Source organism: Nansenia antarctica (genome assembly GCF_963989245.1).
Source record: "Nansenia antarctica genome assembly, chromosome: 3".
NCBI classification, from domain to species: Eukaryota; Metazoa; Chordata; class Actinopteri; order Argentiniformes; family Microstomatidae; genus Nansenia; species Nansenia antarctica.
In genome coordinates, this window is record NC_137688.1 from 37,873,303 (window position 1) to 37,888,986 (window position 15,684).

At 42.5% G+C, this 15,684-nt stretch overlaps 1 protein-coding gene across 1 annotated transcript; it reads right to left on the reverse strand.

The window, feature by feature from the left end:
• Positions 1-4,009: 4,009 nt before the first annotated feature.
• Positions 4,010-15,447, reverse strand: atp1a1a.4 (ATPase Na+/K+ transporting subunit alpha 1a, tandem duplicate 4; the record flags this gene model as incomplete). Its single annotated transcript, XM_080526391.1, has 22 exons — positions 4,010-4,038; positions 4,688-4,779; positions 5,282-5,383; positions 5,582-5,712; positions 5,866-6,011; positions 7,282-7,405; positions 7,492-7,646; positions 7,756-7,924; positions 8,188-8,338; positions 8,922-9,058; positions 9,203-9,378; positions 9,531-9,723; positions 10,144-10,278; positions 10,559-10,867; positions 11,662-11,930; positions 12,085-12,202; positions 12,302-12,436; positions 12,525-12,638; positions 13,438-13,641; positions 14,359-14,418; positions 15,008-15,127; positions 15,436-15,447. 22 exons carry the CDS (start codon positions 15,445-15,447, stop codon positions 4,010-4,012), a joined length of 3,081 nt encoding a protein of 1,026 aa, XP_080382517.1.
• Positions 15,448-15,684: the final 237 nt, after the last annotated feature.

Consider the following 15,684-nt stretch of genomic DNA (forward strand, 5'->3'; position numbering starts at 1 on the left):
CATAATACTTTGCTTCACAGTTTCTGGGTTTGGGGTTTCATCTTAGACCCCTGATGCTTGAAAGCTTTTGCAATGCAATTTGGAGTTAGCACTCGTGTAGAGAGACTTGACAGACAGATGGACAGATGGCAGGCACAGTGTGTGTGTGTGTGTGTGTGTGTGTGTGTGTGTGTGTGTGTGTGTGTGTGTGTGTGTGTGTGTGTGTGTGTGCGCGCGCGTGCGTGCTTGCGTGTGTGTTTTTGTGTTTGTGTGTGCACGTTCAAAGAGGAAACTAAAAATATCTCACATTTTATTTACATGCTGTGAGCCCGATCCTATAAATGAGTTGCCATGGAAACTATCACGTTCCAGCCCCCACAGAGCACGCGAGAATGCTCTTCATCAGTATGCTGCCCCCTAGTGTTGAGTCAACATTTCGGAGTAGAAAGAAGTTGTCTCTCCACACCTATGTTTGCCCTATGCATCCTCAAAACACTGTCTATTCATAGCTTTCAGTCACGTGGTTTCTTCCCTAGCAACCACCAACCTGACGGGCAAAAAGTATCATAGCAACATCGCTCAACATGGCTGCCTACTATTTAGACCACCTCACTCATGAAGAACTATCAAGATACACGACGGTGATAGGAGTGAAGGATTGACACCATTCAAATAGTGTTGGATTCCCTGTCTTCTACTCTATCCGGACACGTTGGAATTATTTTCCTAACCCCCGGAGAATCAAAGTTATTGACCTGCAAAGGGTGCCTCCTTGACCGGCTTTTCCCGTGAATAACACCGGTTATGGAGGTGGTACAAACATAAGACTATTATTGCTAAATTCACCATCAGTATACGGTCATTTTGAGCCCTTAACCACCGCGCTGACACCCCGAGAAGATATACTTTTAATATGAAACTCGATCAACCGGGCGTTCACCGGCTGCTGGACGAAACTCCCAACTCCCGCTGTCAGAGAGGCGAGGGAATATTTATATCCGGGAATTCGCTCCTTGCTGTGTCCACGGTGATAGGAGTGGAGGATCGACTCCATTCAAATAGTGTTGGATTCCCTGTCTTCTACTCTATCCGGACACGTTGGAATTATTTTCCTAACCCACGGGAAATCAAAGTTATTAACCCGCAAAAAGTGGGTTTTGCCCGTGGGTTTTGCCCGCAAAAAGTGCCTTTTGCCCGTCAGGTGGGCGTTTCCACTATGCTGTGACGTCACATGAAAGCTATGAATAAGACCCTACAATGCCCTACTCTCACCACACCCATGCTATGCCTTCCAGCTATTAACACACCACACAAACATTGGCTCCAGGCATACGAGTGACTCTCATGTATCCCGGGTGGTGCCAAAGTTCTTTCCAACAATCCAAACACACCACCACTTGGACTCAATGGTGTGGCTATTGTTATGTGAAGTGGTGGATACTCGAATGACAAACTGTCAGCAAAAGGTTTGTAGGACAACAGATGCAAATGAAGGTGACAATGAATGAGTTTGGTCACCATAAGGGGGTGTAACATTGGGTAGAAAGGATGATAATGAAGAAGATCAGAACATTTGATATAGAAGATATAGCAGAGTATTGTTTTATTAATCCACCATGACCTCTCTTCGGAGGGCTACTTAATTATTTATTTTATACTTTCAAACACGATTCATGTTATACACTTACTTTTATTTGCAGAAATACAAATAAAAATGACATTCCATAATTGCACATGAACCAAAGAAAAGGGAGTTCCCTGTTTTGCTATGCCCAAGATCCTATATGGTCCTAGACTAAGCTCACAGCATTCTATTTGATTTAAGTTTATTTCTCTGGTCTTTATGACTTATGACACGTTCAATCATTCATGGAAGCTCTAGGAAAATGCCTCTACATAATTCTTGCTGGCCCTAGGGATGTATAAACAAACCCTGCTGCAAAAGGAAAAGCAGTATCATGAATTGTCTAGCCCAATATTCAGGTTATTGATTTATTCTGACTTATTATTCTGTTTTTGTATTCAAGCCTATTGATTTATGAAACTGTTTGTGCTTTACATTTGCTATCCTACATACGTACATGTAATCAGACTGTTTTGACAGATATTCAAATATCAAATTTACATTAGGCTATAGTTTAAGAATGTGGTGACCACTCTCCTTTATTTGACCCCATACTTTCCATTATCTTAAGGGTCAGTCTATCAGAATGGTATTGTCCATTGACTACTAACACAAGGACTTTAGTGATAATTAACTCCATCCCCTCTCATGCTATCTCCACAGTGTTTGCTTTCCCGTGACATCAACCCCATCCCAGACGCTGTTTTACACCCTCTTAAATGAGGGTAAGAGAAGAGGGGTGGGGTTCAAATGGGTAGATGGAGACTGAAAGGGGAAGAGAGATATGCAAGGGAGGGGGGTTGGTGTGATAGTCACTCTGTCAACAGAAACTGGTCTCTCCTAAGGCGTGCACAAAATAAACAAGCGTGAAGGACCGATTTAATGCAGTAAATAGAAGCCTACAGTTACAAAAGTGAAGAAAACTACATTCTGGATTCACTATTCATTGTCCAGTACCCCAATGAGTAAAACATGGTCACAGAAAGTTTTTCCATGTCCACAAATGATCCTTTCCTTGGAATCCATAGGCTATTTGTAGAAATCCCTTGGGTCATCAAACAAGTTAAGACAGACTCTACAGAGCTGTTTTTTGCTAATTACTTTAGCTTACTTTAGTTTTAATTTACTTTATATTTATGTGTCCTTTATAAAGGGTTTATAAATGAGTTATAACTAGTTCATAAACAATTGATCATAAATCCTGTATAAACCATGACAAACAGTTAACTGCTAAAAAATAATTCATTTTTAATAGTTGGATAGTCACTAGGTGTTTGCCAAATAGTAGTAATACTACTACTGCTAGTGCTATTACTCCTACTAATTATAATAATTATAATAAATAATAATGATAACAATAAATATAGCAGCTAGCAGAAATGTAAGCCATGTAAGCATCATCATCAATGATGATCAAGTGAATCGGTTTTATCAAACCAAACCAAAATCAAATATGGCGGAAACTCCATCATGGTGTCAGTCATGGGTGCTTGAGGCAAATGTGGTCCTTGTGAGGAGAGGGACCAGTATACCAGCTTTCAAAACTCCAAGTCGAACAGGGCAGAGGTATTAGTTACTTAACTGCAAAGTCCCTACCTATCTTCTGCCGAAGACCCATCTCTTCAGGCTACATCTTGACTGACTCCTAAAGGCCTTTTCACCACCCACTACCCCTCTATAGAGTTTGCACACACATCGACACTTGTCATTTACGCTAAAATACTCAAGCTAAAACTGCTATTAATATCCAAAATGTGGTTAAGATGATACAAGTAGGCAAGGAAAACACTAGTAGGATGAGACTAACATACTTTTGGCTGAAAAGTGGACGTAGTCTGATGATAGGGAGGGTGTCACAACACTGCCATTAACTGTTTGTTAATGGTTCATAAATGATTTGTAAGTTAAATCATAAATAATGTATAAATCCTTTAAAAAGGGCACTTTAAATGAAATATTTGGTTCCTTACCCTGAAGGGAGTCTTTGGACAAGGACACAATTCAATCCACACTTTGTTTCTGTTTATCTGGACACTTCCTAACTAACTGACTAACTAACTGACACACTAACTGACACACTAACTGCTTACTGCTAGCATTTTAGTATGTGGCTTGTGTGGGATTCAGAGCCACAACCTTGATATTTCTAGCACATTGTTCCAACCAACAGTAATGCTGTTGGTACTCCTCAGTTTTTATAGGGAGGCAATAGAGTCTAAATGCCTTATATCCAAGAACACACAACACCAACAAAAAAGCAATATAGACTTAAGCATTTGTGATGAAGTGATGTTTATTCAAAATGGCTTTCTCACAATGAAGACATTCTCAATGATGAGGACAGATTGAAATGAAATGTAACATGGTAATGTTGAGATCTGGTGATCATGTGGTGGTTGCTTTCCCTCAATAGTATGTCTCCTGTTCCACCCAACCTGAAACCAGAAAACATTGGTGTTGTGAGTTGTGATTCATCCAACAGTAAAGCCAAATAATGTCATTCAACATGTAATTTGATTCAGGACCACAATCCTACTTGTCTTGTAATTACTGTATATGCCTTGATAAAAACAGATGTTATGGGAATAAGCTATCCAGAGTTCATGTTAAGCCATCAGTGAGCTGGCTGGGTATGGTACTATTTGTGACAGAGCTAAGTTTTATGAGCTAAGTAGGACTCACACGTACCTGTTTTAATGTGTATCATGCTGCTCTCTTTTCTGTCATGACCTCACTATACATTTAATTACATTTTTTGAATCATTGCTTCTTCTTTCTTTCCCGACGGTGTATGTTTGTAGTGGACGGTGTATGTTTGTAGTGGACGGTGTATGTTTGTAGTGGACGGTGTATGTTTGTAGTGGACGGTGTATGTTTGTAGTGGACGGTGTATGTTTGTAGTGGACGGTGTATGTTTGTAGTGGACGGTGTATGTTTGTAGTGGACGGTGTATGTTTGTAGTGGACGGTGTATGTTTGTAGTGGACGGTGTATGTTAATATGTCTGCACTGGATTTGTTTTGACCTCTGGTTTGTTGTTGTGACCAGCACTCCTGTGGCTGTCGGAAACCTTATGAGATCTTACCTCCTGGGTTGCGTCGCAGCATGTATCTCCGACCCTCATCATAGAGGAAGATGAGCAGGGAGTAGGGGAAGGCACAGAACCACCAGCAAGGTCTGAGGAGAGAGAGAGAGAGAGAGAGAGAGAGAGAGAGAGAGAGAGAGAGAGAGAGAGAGAGAGAGAGAGAGAGAGAGAGAGAGAGAGAGAGAGAGAGAGTAACGATGAGTGAAGGAAAAGAGAAGTGAGAGAGAGGGCAATAGAAGGTCAAATGGGGAGGGATAATGATTAAACTCTATCAGGCTTTGTGAAACTACTGTAATGAAACCTAACTACAGCTCAGAACACAGGAGTCTACTTCCTTTTCAACATCTCTCTATCTATTTTAACTATTTTTTACCATGACATTCCTTTTAATCTGTGAGTGATCTTTTCTGACATTCTGAGATGAAAGATAAAAGTGTGATAAAGGAACGGGATCAAACCTCCAAAGGCAACAAAATGAGGGTGAGGTGAAAGGAAAGTGAACTGTTTCCAGAACGACCAAGACTTTGGTTAATTCCATGATAAGTAGATGTACAAAGACAATTAGGCTAATCTAATTGAGGGGTTTTTACTCACTTGAGTGGGTACATTCTGAGTGCAACGTCCATTCCAGGGCAATAGGACAGGAAGACAGCCAAGGCTGTCTCCTCAAACAGGCCGAAGATCAGGATCTTGTTCCTAAAATGGGAGGTGCAAACAAAATTATTTTCATCGATTGACACCAACAGAGGGATATTGATTCTGTGGTGTTTGAACAGGACTGTATGAACATTGCTATATGGACCCAGAGCCCTCAAACCCCTGACCAAGACACCTAAAACCCCTTGAGTCCTAAGGCCATATTTATGCAAGGCATTATATCTAAAGTGTACTCACTTCATTCCCTGCTGAAGGATGGAGTTTCTCCTGGTTTTACAGATAACCAGATCAGCCCACTGGACAACCACAATACTAGCGAAGAATGCTGTGTGACAGGTATACTCTATAATCTTTCTGCGCTCATATGTCTGAGAGATAGACGGAGTAGAGTGTAGAGAAGGAGATTGGGGGCAAAAAGAATAGAGAAGACAGACAGATTGAGAAAGTGCAGGAGATCAGGGATTCATCACAACAGATGGCAATCATCAGAACTCAAAGCCCACTGGCATTTGGATACTGACCCACTGCTGGCCGTAGCTGTCCTCTAGGTCGTTCATGAATTTGTTGTCCCAGTCGACTCTGATGCCCAGCAGGTCCATGGGCAAGAAGCCATTCTCAGCCAGGATCACGAAGTATGTGAAGAACCCGGCCGTGGCCTGCATCATGCCTGTGGAGAGCGGATTAGAAAATCAGAATTAGAATCAGAATCAGAATCAGAATCAGAATTAGAATTAGAATCAGAATTTCACTTTTATTACATCCAATGTACAGGTCCCCAAGAGTAAAATTCTTAGGCTTAGGTTCTTCGACATTGGTATTGCAGCAGGATACAAAAACAACAATAATAGAATAAAGTAAAATAAGTAAAGTATGTAATAATGAAGTAGAATAAGGTACTAAAAGTGATGGTATTTGAGCTACAGCGGGACCAGTTGTACTGCATAGAGTGGTGGTATCATCAGTGAAGAAAGATTGTGTCTCTTAGATTTACATTATTTAAGTTTTTGGCATTTAGCAGACGCCTTTATCCAAGACGACTTACATACATTTGTCTAAGTAAGCGAATCATCTATCCATCAGTCGTTGTAAGAAAAGCAAATCATCTATCCATAAGTAGTCATAAGAAATTAATCTTAAAATCAAAGAAAATTATCTATGCTATGACCAGGGGCCATTGGCAGTTACAATGCTAGAAGGATGAATAATTACTTGTTTCTTAGACATTAAATATGCTATGGAAGGAACGGATCATTCACTGCAATGTTTTACAATAAGATTACATGGAGACAAAGAAAACTGAACAACCACAAAACCCCCCAAAAAACTAAAAACCCAAGTCGCCAACCAATCAAATTGTTCTGACTTTTATTCTGAAAAATTTAAATAAATGTCAATGTTGTTGAAAATCAATGACACACTCGCTAGTCAAGCCAAAACATTGCAATGCAATGGATTCGGTGAGTGATCCCCACTACTACCTAGTTAACTATAACACTACTTTAGATTGTTTTGTTTATATATATATATATATATATATATATATATATATATATATATTTATTTTTATTGATAGAGATTTTGACAGGAAGTAAGGGTGAGAGAGAGAGAAGGGATGACATGCAGGATATGTCCGCAGCCGGAATCGAACCAGGAACCCTGGTCGACGCTTAACCCGCTACTCCACCTAAGCGCCCCTCTTTACATTATTAACAGGCTCACAAAACAAGCTGTGTTAGTTGACTAGCGAGTGTGTCATTGATTTTCAACAACGCTGAAATGTATTTACATTTTTTACAATAGAATTCGGAACATTAAATCGGCTGCCGACTTGTTACCGGTTTCACCAGCTGCTGTCACATAATAGCAACGTAGGACTTTATTATGACCTCCAGACTAAAGACTGAAACTACAGATAATAGACCATTGGCTGTTCTTACCGATTTGCCCATAGGCTATGCTGATAAGTCTCTCATTCACCAGTTTGTCAGTTTTGGGGTTTCTTGGCTGTCTCTTCATGATGTCACTCTCAGCTGCTTCGTAGGCCAGGGAGATAGCAGGAACCTTGAGGGTAGATGTGGTTTCAAAGATTAGAGTCACAGCAAACAATAAACTAAGAATATCAACCTTTTTATCAACAAAATCCTCACCATGTCAGTTCCCAAGTCGATACAGAGGATGGTGACTGTCCCCAGGGGCAGTGGGATGTTGGCGATGATGAAGAGGAGGAAAGGTGAGATCTCTGGAATGTTACTGGTCAGGGTGTAGGCGATAGACTTCTTCAAGTTGTCAAAGATCAGACGGCCTGAGAGATAATGGAGGACAGGAGAAAGAGAAACAGAAGGTTAAGAGGATGTTGAGCTATGATATGAAATAAGCTAGTAAAATGCTGGCTATCGCACAGCTTCTCTTACCCTCTTCTACACCAGTCACAATGGAAGCAAAGTTGTCATCCAGGAGGATCATATCAGCAGCCTGCTTGGAGACGTCAGATCCAGAGATACCCATAGCAACACCAATGTCAGCTTTCTTCAGAGCAGGAGAATCGTTCACACCATCACCTGTCACAGCCACAATGGCACCCTGTTGATGAGGAGAGATCAACTCAAGAGATCAACTCAAAAAGCAAGATTGATCCATCCAGACTCATGGGCAAGAATTGTTGGTTGAAAAACAATATCCCCACCACACAACACAATGCTGAGGAATGGGTTTGGAGACATGTTACCACTCTCAAATTCATAAGCAGAACTCTGGAGGCAAGGATTGACAGCCTGTGACATCAACATAGTGTGTCTGAAATATTGAATGTGTCCGGTGTTGTATTGTTGTTTTTGAAATGTTACCTGACGCTGACAGCCCTCCACAATGATCAGCTTCTGCTGAGGGGAAGTTCTGGCAAACACAATCTCAGTGTGATGGATCAGGATCTCATCTAGCTGTCCTTCAGTCAGGTCCTTCAGCTCTCCTCCGTGCACCACACAGGCCTTGGCATCCCTGGATGGTGAAACGATGGAAATGAACACAAAATATATAGAGATTTAAGATTCAACTTTATTGTCATTGAACAGAGCACAAGTACTGAGACAACGAAATGTAGTTCCTGCACACGTCTCTCTCCTCAGGGAGAACAGAGCTCTGGGCTCTGGGTACAGTGTCAACCATCTTTAGCGTCCCTGGAGCAGTTAGGGGTTAAGTGTCTTGCACAAGAGCACAACGGCAGAACGACACAAGATATGATGCCAGCAACCCTCCAGTCACCAGCTCGCATCCGGCTCCCTTCTGGGGTAGGGATTGAACCAGAGACCTATCGATTGCTGGCCAGCCTGTCTAACCCCTAGGCTACCTGCCGCCCCAAATATAACTAACTTGTGTTGGTTCTCTAAATACCCACATGTACTCACATCTGCTGCACAAAGACCTCAAAAACATAATTCTTATGCTACATAAAACATAAAAAATGTTTTATGAAAAGAAGAAATATGCATATTAGAATGAGGGAAATCATGTCTGTGTGGTACAGTATGCAAGTTAATCTATGGCCTTATTAGAACCTAAACAGTGTTTTGAGGTACTGTACCTTGGGTTGACCTCTGTCACTGGAATGTTCAGACGAGCAGCGATGTCCTCAACAGTCTCGTTGCCTTCAGAGATGATCCCCACTCCCTTAGCGATGGCCTTAGCAGTGATTGGATGATCACCAGTCACCATGATAACCTGAGGGAGTCGTGATTTCGTTAGCCAAGCCTAATAAAGACCAACATGCTTGAAACACAGTAGGATCATCTCTGAGATTTGTCCTTGTTTATGCTTATTAGTTAATCTGTCAGATATGTGAGAGGTTTGTGAGGGAACAATAACCTTGATTCCAGCACTCCTGCACTTGCCCACAGCATCAGGCACAGCGGCACGGGGAGGGTCAATCATGGACATGAGGCCAACGAAGCACAGGTTCTCAGTGGGGAAGTTCACCTCTTCAGTGTCAAACTCAAAGCCATCAGCAAACTGCTCATCAGGGAGGTCAAAATGGCAGAAACCTGAGTGTGACACACACACACACACACACACACACACACACACACACACGTCGAACATTATGTTAGAATTTTGCATGTTGAAGACGTAACATTTTGGACCAATATTCCCTAAATCATGTACACAGCATACCATACTGGTATGAAAATCATACCCAGTACTCTCTCCCCCAGTCCTCCTAGCTCTACATAGGCGTTCTGGAAGGCATCTTTCAGCTCGTCGTCCAGGGGCTGCACTTTGCCCTGGATCATAATGGTGGAGCAGCGGTCCAGGATCCTCTCAGGCGCTCCCTTCATCACCAGCAGGTGTTTGGACTCACCAACCGTGGCGTTCTTATGGATGGAGAGCTGAGGGGACAAAAAGGCATGAGCGACCATTTTAGAAACAACATTCACTGCATGTAAGGTTTATTAGTTCCATAGCAAAACTATTACCTGGGCACTTCTATTAGACTACCCAAAGCAAGACACCGGAGCACTCATACAATCTGTTGTATCTATTGTATGAGTACTCTGGTGTCTTGATTTGGGTAGTCTAATGGAAGTGGCCAGGTAACAGTTTTGCTATTATATTGTCCTCTGTACTGCTGAGCACCAAAACCCTCAGATCTTAAACTTGGCTGAAGCATGATGGACTTTACATTCCACTCATTTAGAATGTTAGTGACAGCTGAACATTGTCTCTGTAGGCTAATGAAGGGTTAGATTGGGGACCCCAATTTAACCCTTCGTTAGCCTCCAGAGACAATAATGAAATGAACTGGTTACCTGGTATTTGTTGGTGGAGTTGAAGGGGATCTCAGAGATCTTGGAATACTGGTCTCTCATGCTTTTGACAGACCCACAGCACAGCTCAATACACTTCAGCAGGGCAGACTCTGAGGCATCACCAGCGACATCTCTCTGTGAAAGGGACACAAGGAAGGAAACAAGAAAGGAAGGAAGAGGATGAATGGGCTTGGAATGGATCTGCCAAGATTTAAAGATATGCATCACTCAATCATTACCACAAGGTTTAGTAGATCAGATATATCAAAGCTCAAAGCCTCAATTCATTCATTCATTCATCATTCAATAGGGGATAAGGTTATTGATACTGTATTATGTTATGCAGTAAAATGATACCATCAATACAATATTTGAATGCAATGTGGGTGGAAATAGTAGCTCTCTGGGAACTCACCTTAAGGATAGGAACATTGCTCTGTTCTGCCAGGAAGACGGCACGGTTGCAAAGGCCAGCGACTCTTGCCAGGGCAGCCCAGGTGGGAGAGCTTCTAGTGAAAGAAGTCCCGCTCTGGTTCTCTGTGGTGTCGGCCTCGTGGATCTGGTTGTCGAACCACATGTGGGCCACTGTCATCCTGTTCTGGGTCAGGGTGCCGGTCTTGTCAGAGCAGATGGTGGAGGTGGAGCCCAGGGTCTCCACAGCTTCAAGGTTCTTCACCAGGCAGTTCTTCTTGGCCATACGCTTGGCAGTCAGGGTCAGACACACCTTTGGTGGACAGCCCATACTCAAAAGTTAAAGAGTGACACATTTAAAAACTTCACATTTCGATATAATGATTTTGTTTTGATGAATTATGTACATGACAGTACGCATTCCCAATTGCATGTCCTGGTTGACGCATTTAGCTATACTGGCAGTAGGGTTGCCAACTTTCTCACTACCAAATACGGGACAAAAGATGGCATGCCACTGCACGGGGCGGGGGGGGTTTGCAGGAATTGGTGCATTTATGCTATACGTACGCATGAGGGGACCTGTGATTGGATGAATATACAGGACAAGGGAGGTCCTGTATATTCATCCAGCCCAAAATACGGGACATCCCGGCTAATACGGAACAGTTGGCAACCCAATTGGCAGGTGAATACAGCGGAAGGCCGTAAAAGGAGGCTGGTGGGGTGGTGGGGACATTAACAACTTGCCTTGCAATCCTCACATCACTCATTTGAATTGCACTATGGACACAAATATTTGCTATTTATTGTTGCTAATGCTAATGTTTGCTAATGCCTTCACCTGACAATTTACTCTTACCATAACCACTCAAAGTTAATGTCTAATATTGCCTAACCATCAGGCAACTCTAATGTTAATAAAGATTAACTTATTGCGTAAGACACTCAAATACAATTACCCTCATATAAAGCAGCCTATCTTCAGTTTCTTAGATAAAAAAACTCTCTAATGTGTCAGCCAGGACACATAATTGGGAATGCATATTATCATGTTTAGGTACTCAATTTAATTAGAACACTGTTGAAATTAGATCCTTTACTTACAGTTACAGTAGCCAAGAGGCCCTCGGGCACATTAGCGACAATGATTCCAATAAGGAAGATGACAGCCTCCAGCCACCCATATCCCAGGATAAGGGAGAGGACGAAGAAGGACACACCAAGAAAAACGGCCACACCGGTGATGATTTGGATGAAGTGCTCAATTTCTTTGGCAATAGGAGTCTTCCCGCAATCCAGGCTTGAGGCCAAGGTGGCGATACGACCCATGACAGTGTGGTCACCAGTGTTGATGACGATGCCCCTAGCAGTGCCTTGAATGAAAAGAGAGACATGAGATATATAGCTCACAAAATGTTTGATAATGTCAGATAACCACAACATTTTCTTAACTTCACAACATGAACGAAAGCTAAATCAAATATTTCCTTCCCATGTTTTTCTATTATCTTGCAATGAGTTCTGTACCTTCAACACAGTTGGTAGAGAAGAATGCAATGTTCCTGGTCTCCAGGGGGTTGTCATTGGAGAAGTCAGGAGTACGGGTTTGGGGCTCAGATTCACCAGTGAGGGAGGAGTTGTCCACCTGTGAAGAAAAGACAGATTATAATAAATTGAGCAATGAATGGTACTGAAGTAGGACGCACATGACGTATTTGGGTCAAGAGGACTTTGAAGTACCCACCTTGCAGCCATGTGCAGAGATAACACGCAGATCAGCTGGGATCCTGTCTCCTCCTTTCACCTCCACCAGGTCTCCAACCACAACCTCCTCAGCGTTGATGTTCTTCTTCTCACCGTCACGGACAACCAGGGCTTGCTGTAAGACAGACCGCGGGATTAGTGTCTGTAGACATAACAGTGTTAAAGTCAAGTTATTCTTAGAAGTGTTTCAGAAGCAGCGGTACCTGTGGGACCAGGTTCTTGAAGGAGTCCATGATCTTTGAGCTCTTAGCCTCTTGGTAGTAGGAGAAACAGCCAGTGATCATGACGACAGCAGAGAGTACAACACCCAGGTACAACTGTATGGGATGGAGAGGAGGCAGATAGATCATGACAAATCTCAAATGATCAATTCTGTCAGATGAATTTAACACCAGGCCTGTCAATCAAATCATCACTGATCACCAATGATACTCTATTAGAAATAGTGTTCAAAAATCGAAGCTTTGTTAACCTGTTAAAGATCCTGTATAATTAACCTAAAACGCCTATCCAAGGGACACCCAAAGTAAATAGTTATAGTGAAACTGTGGCTATAGTGAAACTGTGAACTGAAACTGAAGGATACGTGGCTGATGATGCAAGGGGGCGGCTGTGGCGCAGGAGGTAGAGCTGCCGTCTAATGATCGCAAGGTTGGCAGATCGGCGGTTCAAGCCCAGGCTGGCCACATGTCGAAGTGTCCTTGGGCAAGACACTGAACCCCAAATTGCTCCCAGTGAGCGGGCTGGCGCCTTGCATGGTAGCTTGCTGTGAATGTGTGTGTGAATGGGTGAATGAGAGGCCGTTGTAAAGCGCTTTGGATAAAGGCGCTATATAAGTGCAGTCCATTTACCATTATGTCTGAATTTGAAATCCAGTCCAGCTATCCGTGGGAGGTTTTTGATGGAAAAGTTGCTTGGCCTAAATATTTAACTGGATTCGATTATTCGAAACCGTTGTTGTCAGAATGTTATCGATCGGTGGTCAACTATGAGGCTTCTCTATGAGGTTTATCAAATTTGTCAACGTAGTTTGTTTGTTGCTGGTCTGACAGCGACGTCAATTGTGTCTGCCGTTGTGATTGTATCTTGAGATGGATTATGTGTCACAGTTCTTACGTTATCATTGGCTGGCTCATCTTCTGAGGCGGCCTGGATTCCGTAGGCCAGGAAACAGAGCATAGCTCCGATCCACAGCAGCATGGAGAACCCACCGAAGAGCTGCCTGCAGAATTTCACCCACTCTGGCGTGGTGGGGGGAGGAGTCAGGGCATTGGGACCGTCACGGATAAGGATCTCCTTTGCCCGAGCCGAGGACAGACCCTTGATGTGAGAAAGGTGGCAGAGGTGGAGAGAGAGGGAGGTGGAGTGATGGAGAGAGAGAGAGAGAGGTGGGGGAGATGGGGGAGGGAAGGAGAGAGAGAGAGAGAGAGAGAGAGAGAGAGAGAGAGAGAGAGAGAGAGAGAGAGAGAGAGAGAGAGAGAGAGAGAGAGAGAGAGAGAGAAAGAAATATTGCTTATGGGTAAAACTACCCCCCTCCTATGAAACTACCCCCCTCCTATGAAAGTAGAAAAACTTGTCAGGCAAGCTTCCCTCCACTCCCAGCCCCCCCCCCCCCCCCCCCCCCGACTACATAATGCCTTCAATGTTCCTGTGTGAATATGGCCCTTGTAGTGGAAATTCTGCTTCGTCCTCAGATCAAATATCAGCATATCATTATCTTTGCTCTATCACACCAAAATAGTGTTTCATTGTTATCCTTTCCACACATAGCATTACCATTTACAGATATTGTAGCACCTGTATGCATGTTACTCAACTGCTTGTTAGATGTATGGTTAATGTGTATTTGAGTGCCATTCAGAGTAATTTAAACAGCTATTAGTCAATGGAGTTGTACTGTATGACCTTGTGCAATAACCTGTATGACCTCAATGGATTTTGGAGGACTGACACCACTGATCCACCGAGCAACTGAAAGGTTCACGTGCAGAGTGCCTAGCAGCTCTGTAGGAGACTCAATTACATACACTCACTTACCCTGCTTAAATCTGTGCCGTATTTCCTGTGAAGTTCATCCAAGGTCAATTTATGATCATCCTACAGCACAGTAAGAGAGAGAGAGAGAGAGAGAGAGAGAGAGAGAGAGAGAGAGAGAGAGAGAGAGAGAGAGAGAGAGAGAGAGAGAGAGAGAGAGAGAGAGAGAGAGAGAGAGAGAGAGAGAGACAAAACAAATCCTTGTCATTGGAAAAGCACAGCATATCCCAGTAAAACTACCATCTGATAGTTCTCCTGTCTTTTCCCTGTCGGAAGGTTGCACAGGACACGTAGGAATATGCAACACAATATGAATTCCACATGCAAAATTACAAACCAAAGAGCCAGATAAAGTTTATGTATGATATATAGTATGCTGTGCTTATTCTGGTCCATATAAACGGTAGCATTTTGCACTTTTCTCACTTTCTGAAAATGTCTTTGCACATGTCATTGATGATGTCATTTCATTTATTTTAGCCTTCCCAGAGTTGATGAAAATAACTTGTTTAGCCAGCTCAAGCATGTATAAACTAAATATTGATCAGAGAGCACTTTACCTGTCAACTAAATTAGTTAGAAATAATGAATGAATGAATGAATGAATGAATGAATGAATGAATGAAGCGTTTTCAGTTATGGTTTTACTCACCAGGTCGACTTCCTTCTTTAGCTCATCCATATCCTTCTTCTGCTTTTCCTTTTTTCCCTTCTTTCCCTTCTTTGCCCCATCTTCTGAGGTTGCCGCCAGTTTGTAATCATCTTTCCCCTTCTGTGAGAAAGGGCATGTAAGAGATGAGACCACATTCAATAGGAAATGTATATAGAATAATATATAATCATATTTTAATAATTAATTTAAAAATATATATTTAAAAATTGTAATATTATTCAATAGACCTCTTTAAGGGCCTATGTCCTATTTAGGGCACACATGAAAATGCTTAAAATGGTTAAACATGAAGACAATGAGTTTGCAATATATTTCTATGCACTCAGGAAACAAAAACTAAAGAAAGAACAGCAAAACACAACGTTCTGATCAATTAAGAAATACCACAAAAGCTAAACCAAACTTACTCCAAGCCCCATAGCTGCTTTTTAAAAGTTTTTCCTCCTTATCCCGAGAACTCCACCTGCACCCCTTCTTCACCTATCCCGCTGTGTGCAGATGCCCCACTGCTCTCTGTACGGTTAACTCAGTTTTACATAGCTTTATACTAACCTGGTGTACCTGCCCAAGGGGGAGGAGTTCCGAGGAAAATTAGGAAGGTGAGTGGAGGGGGGAGCAAAGGGGTGGGGGGGGGGTCTGTGGCATTTAATTTATTT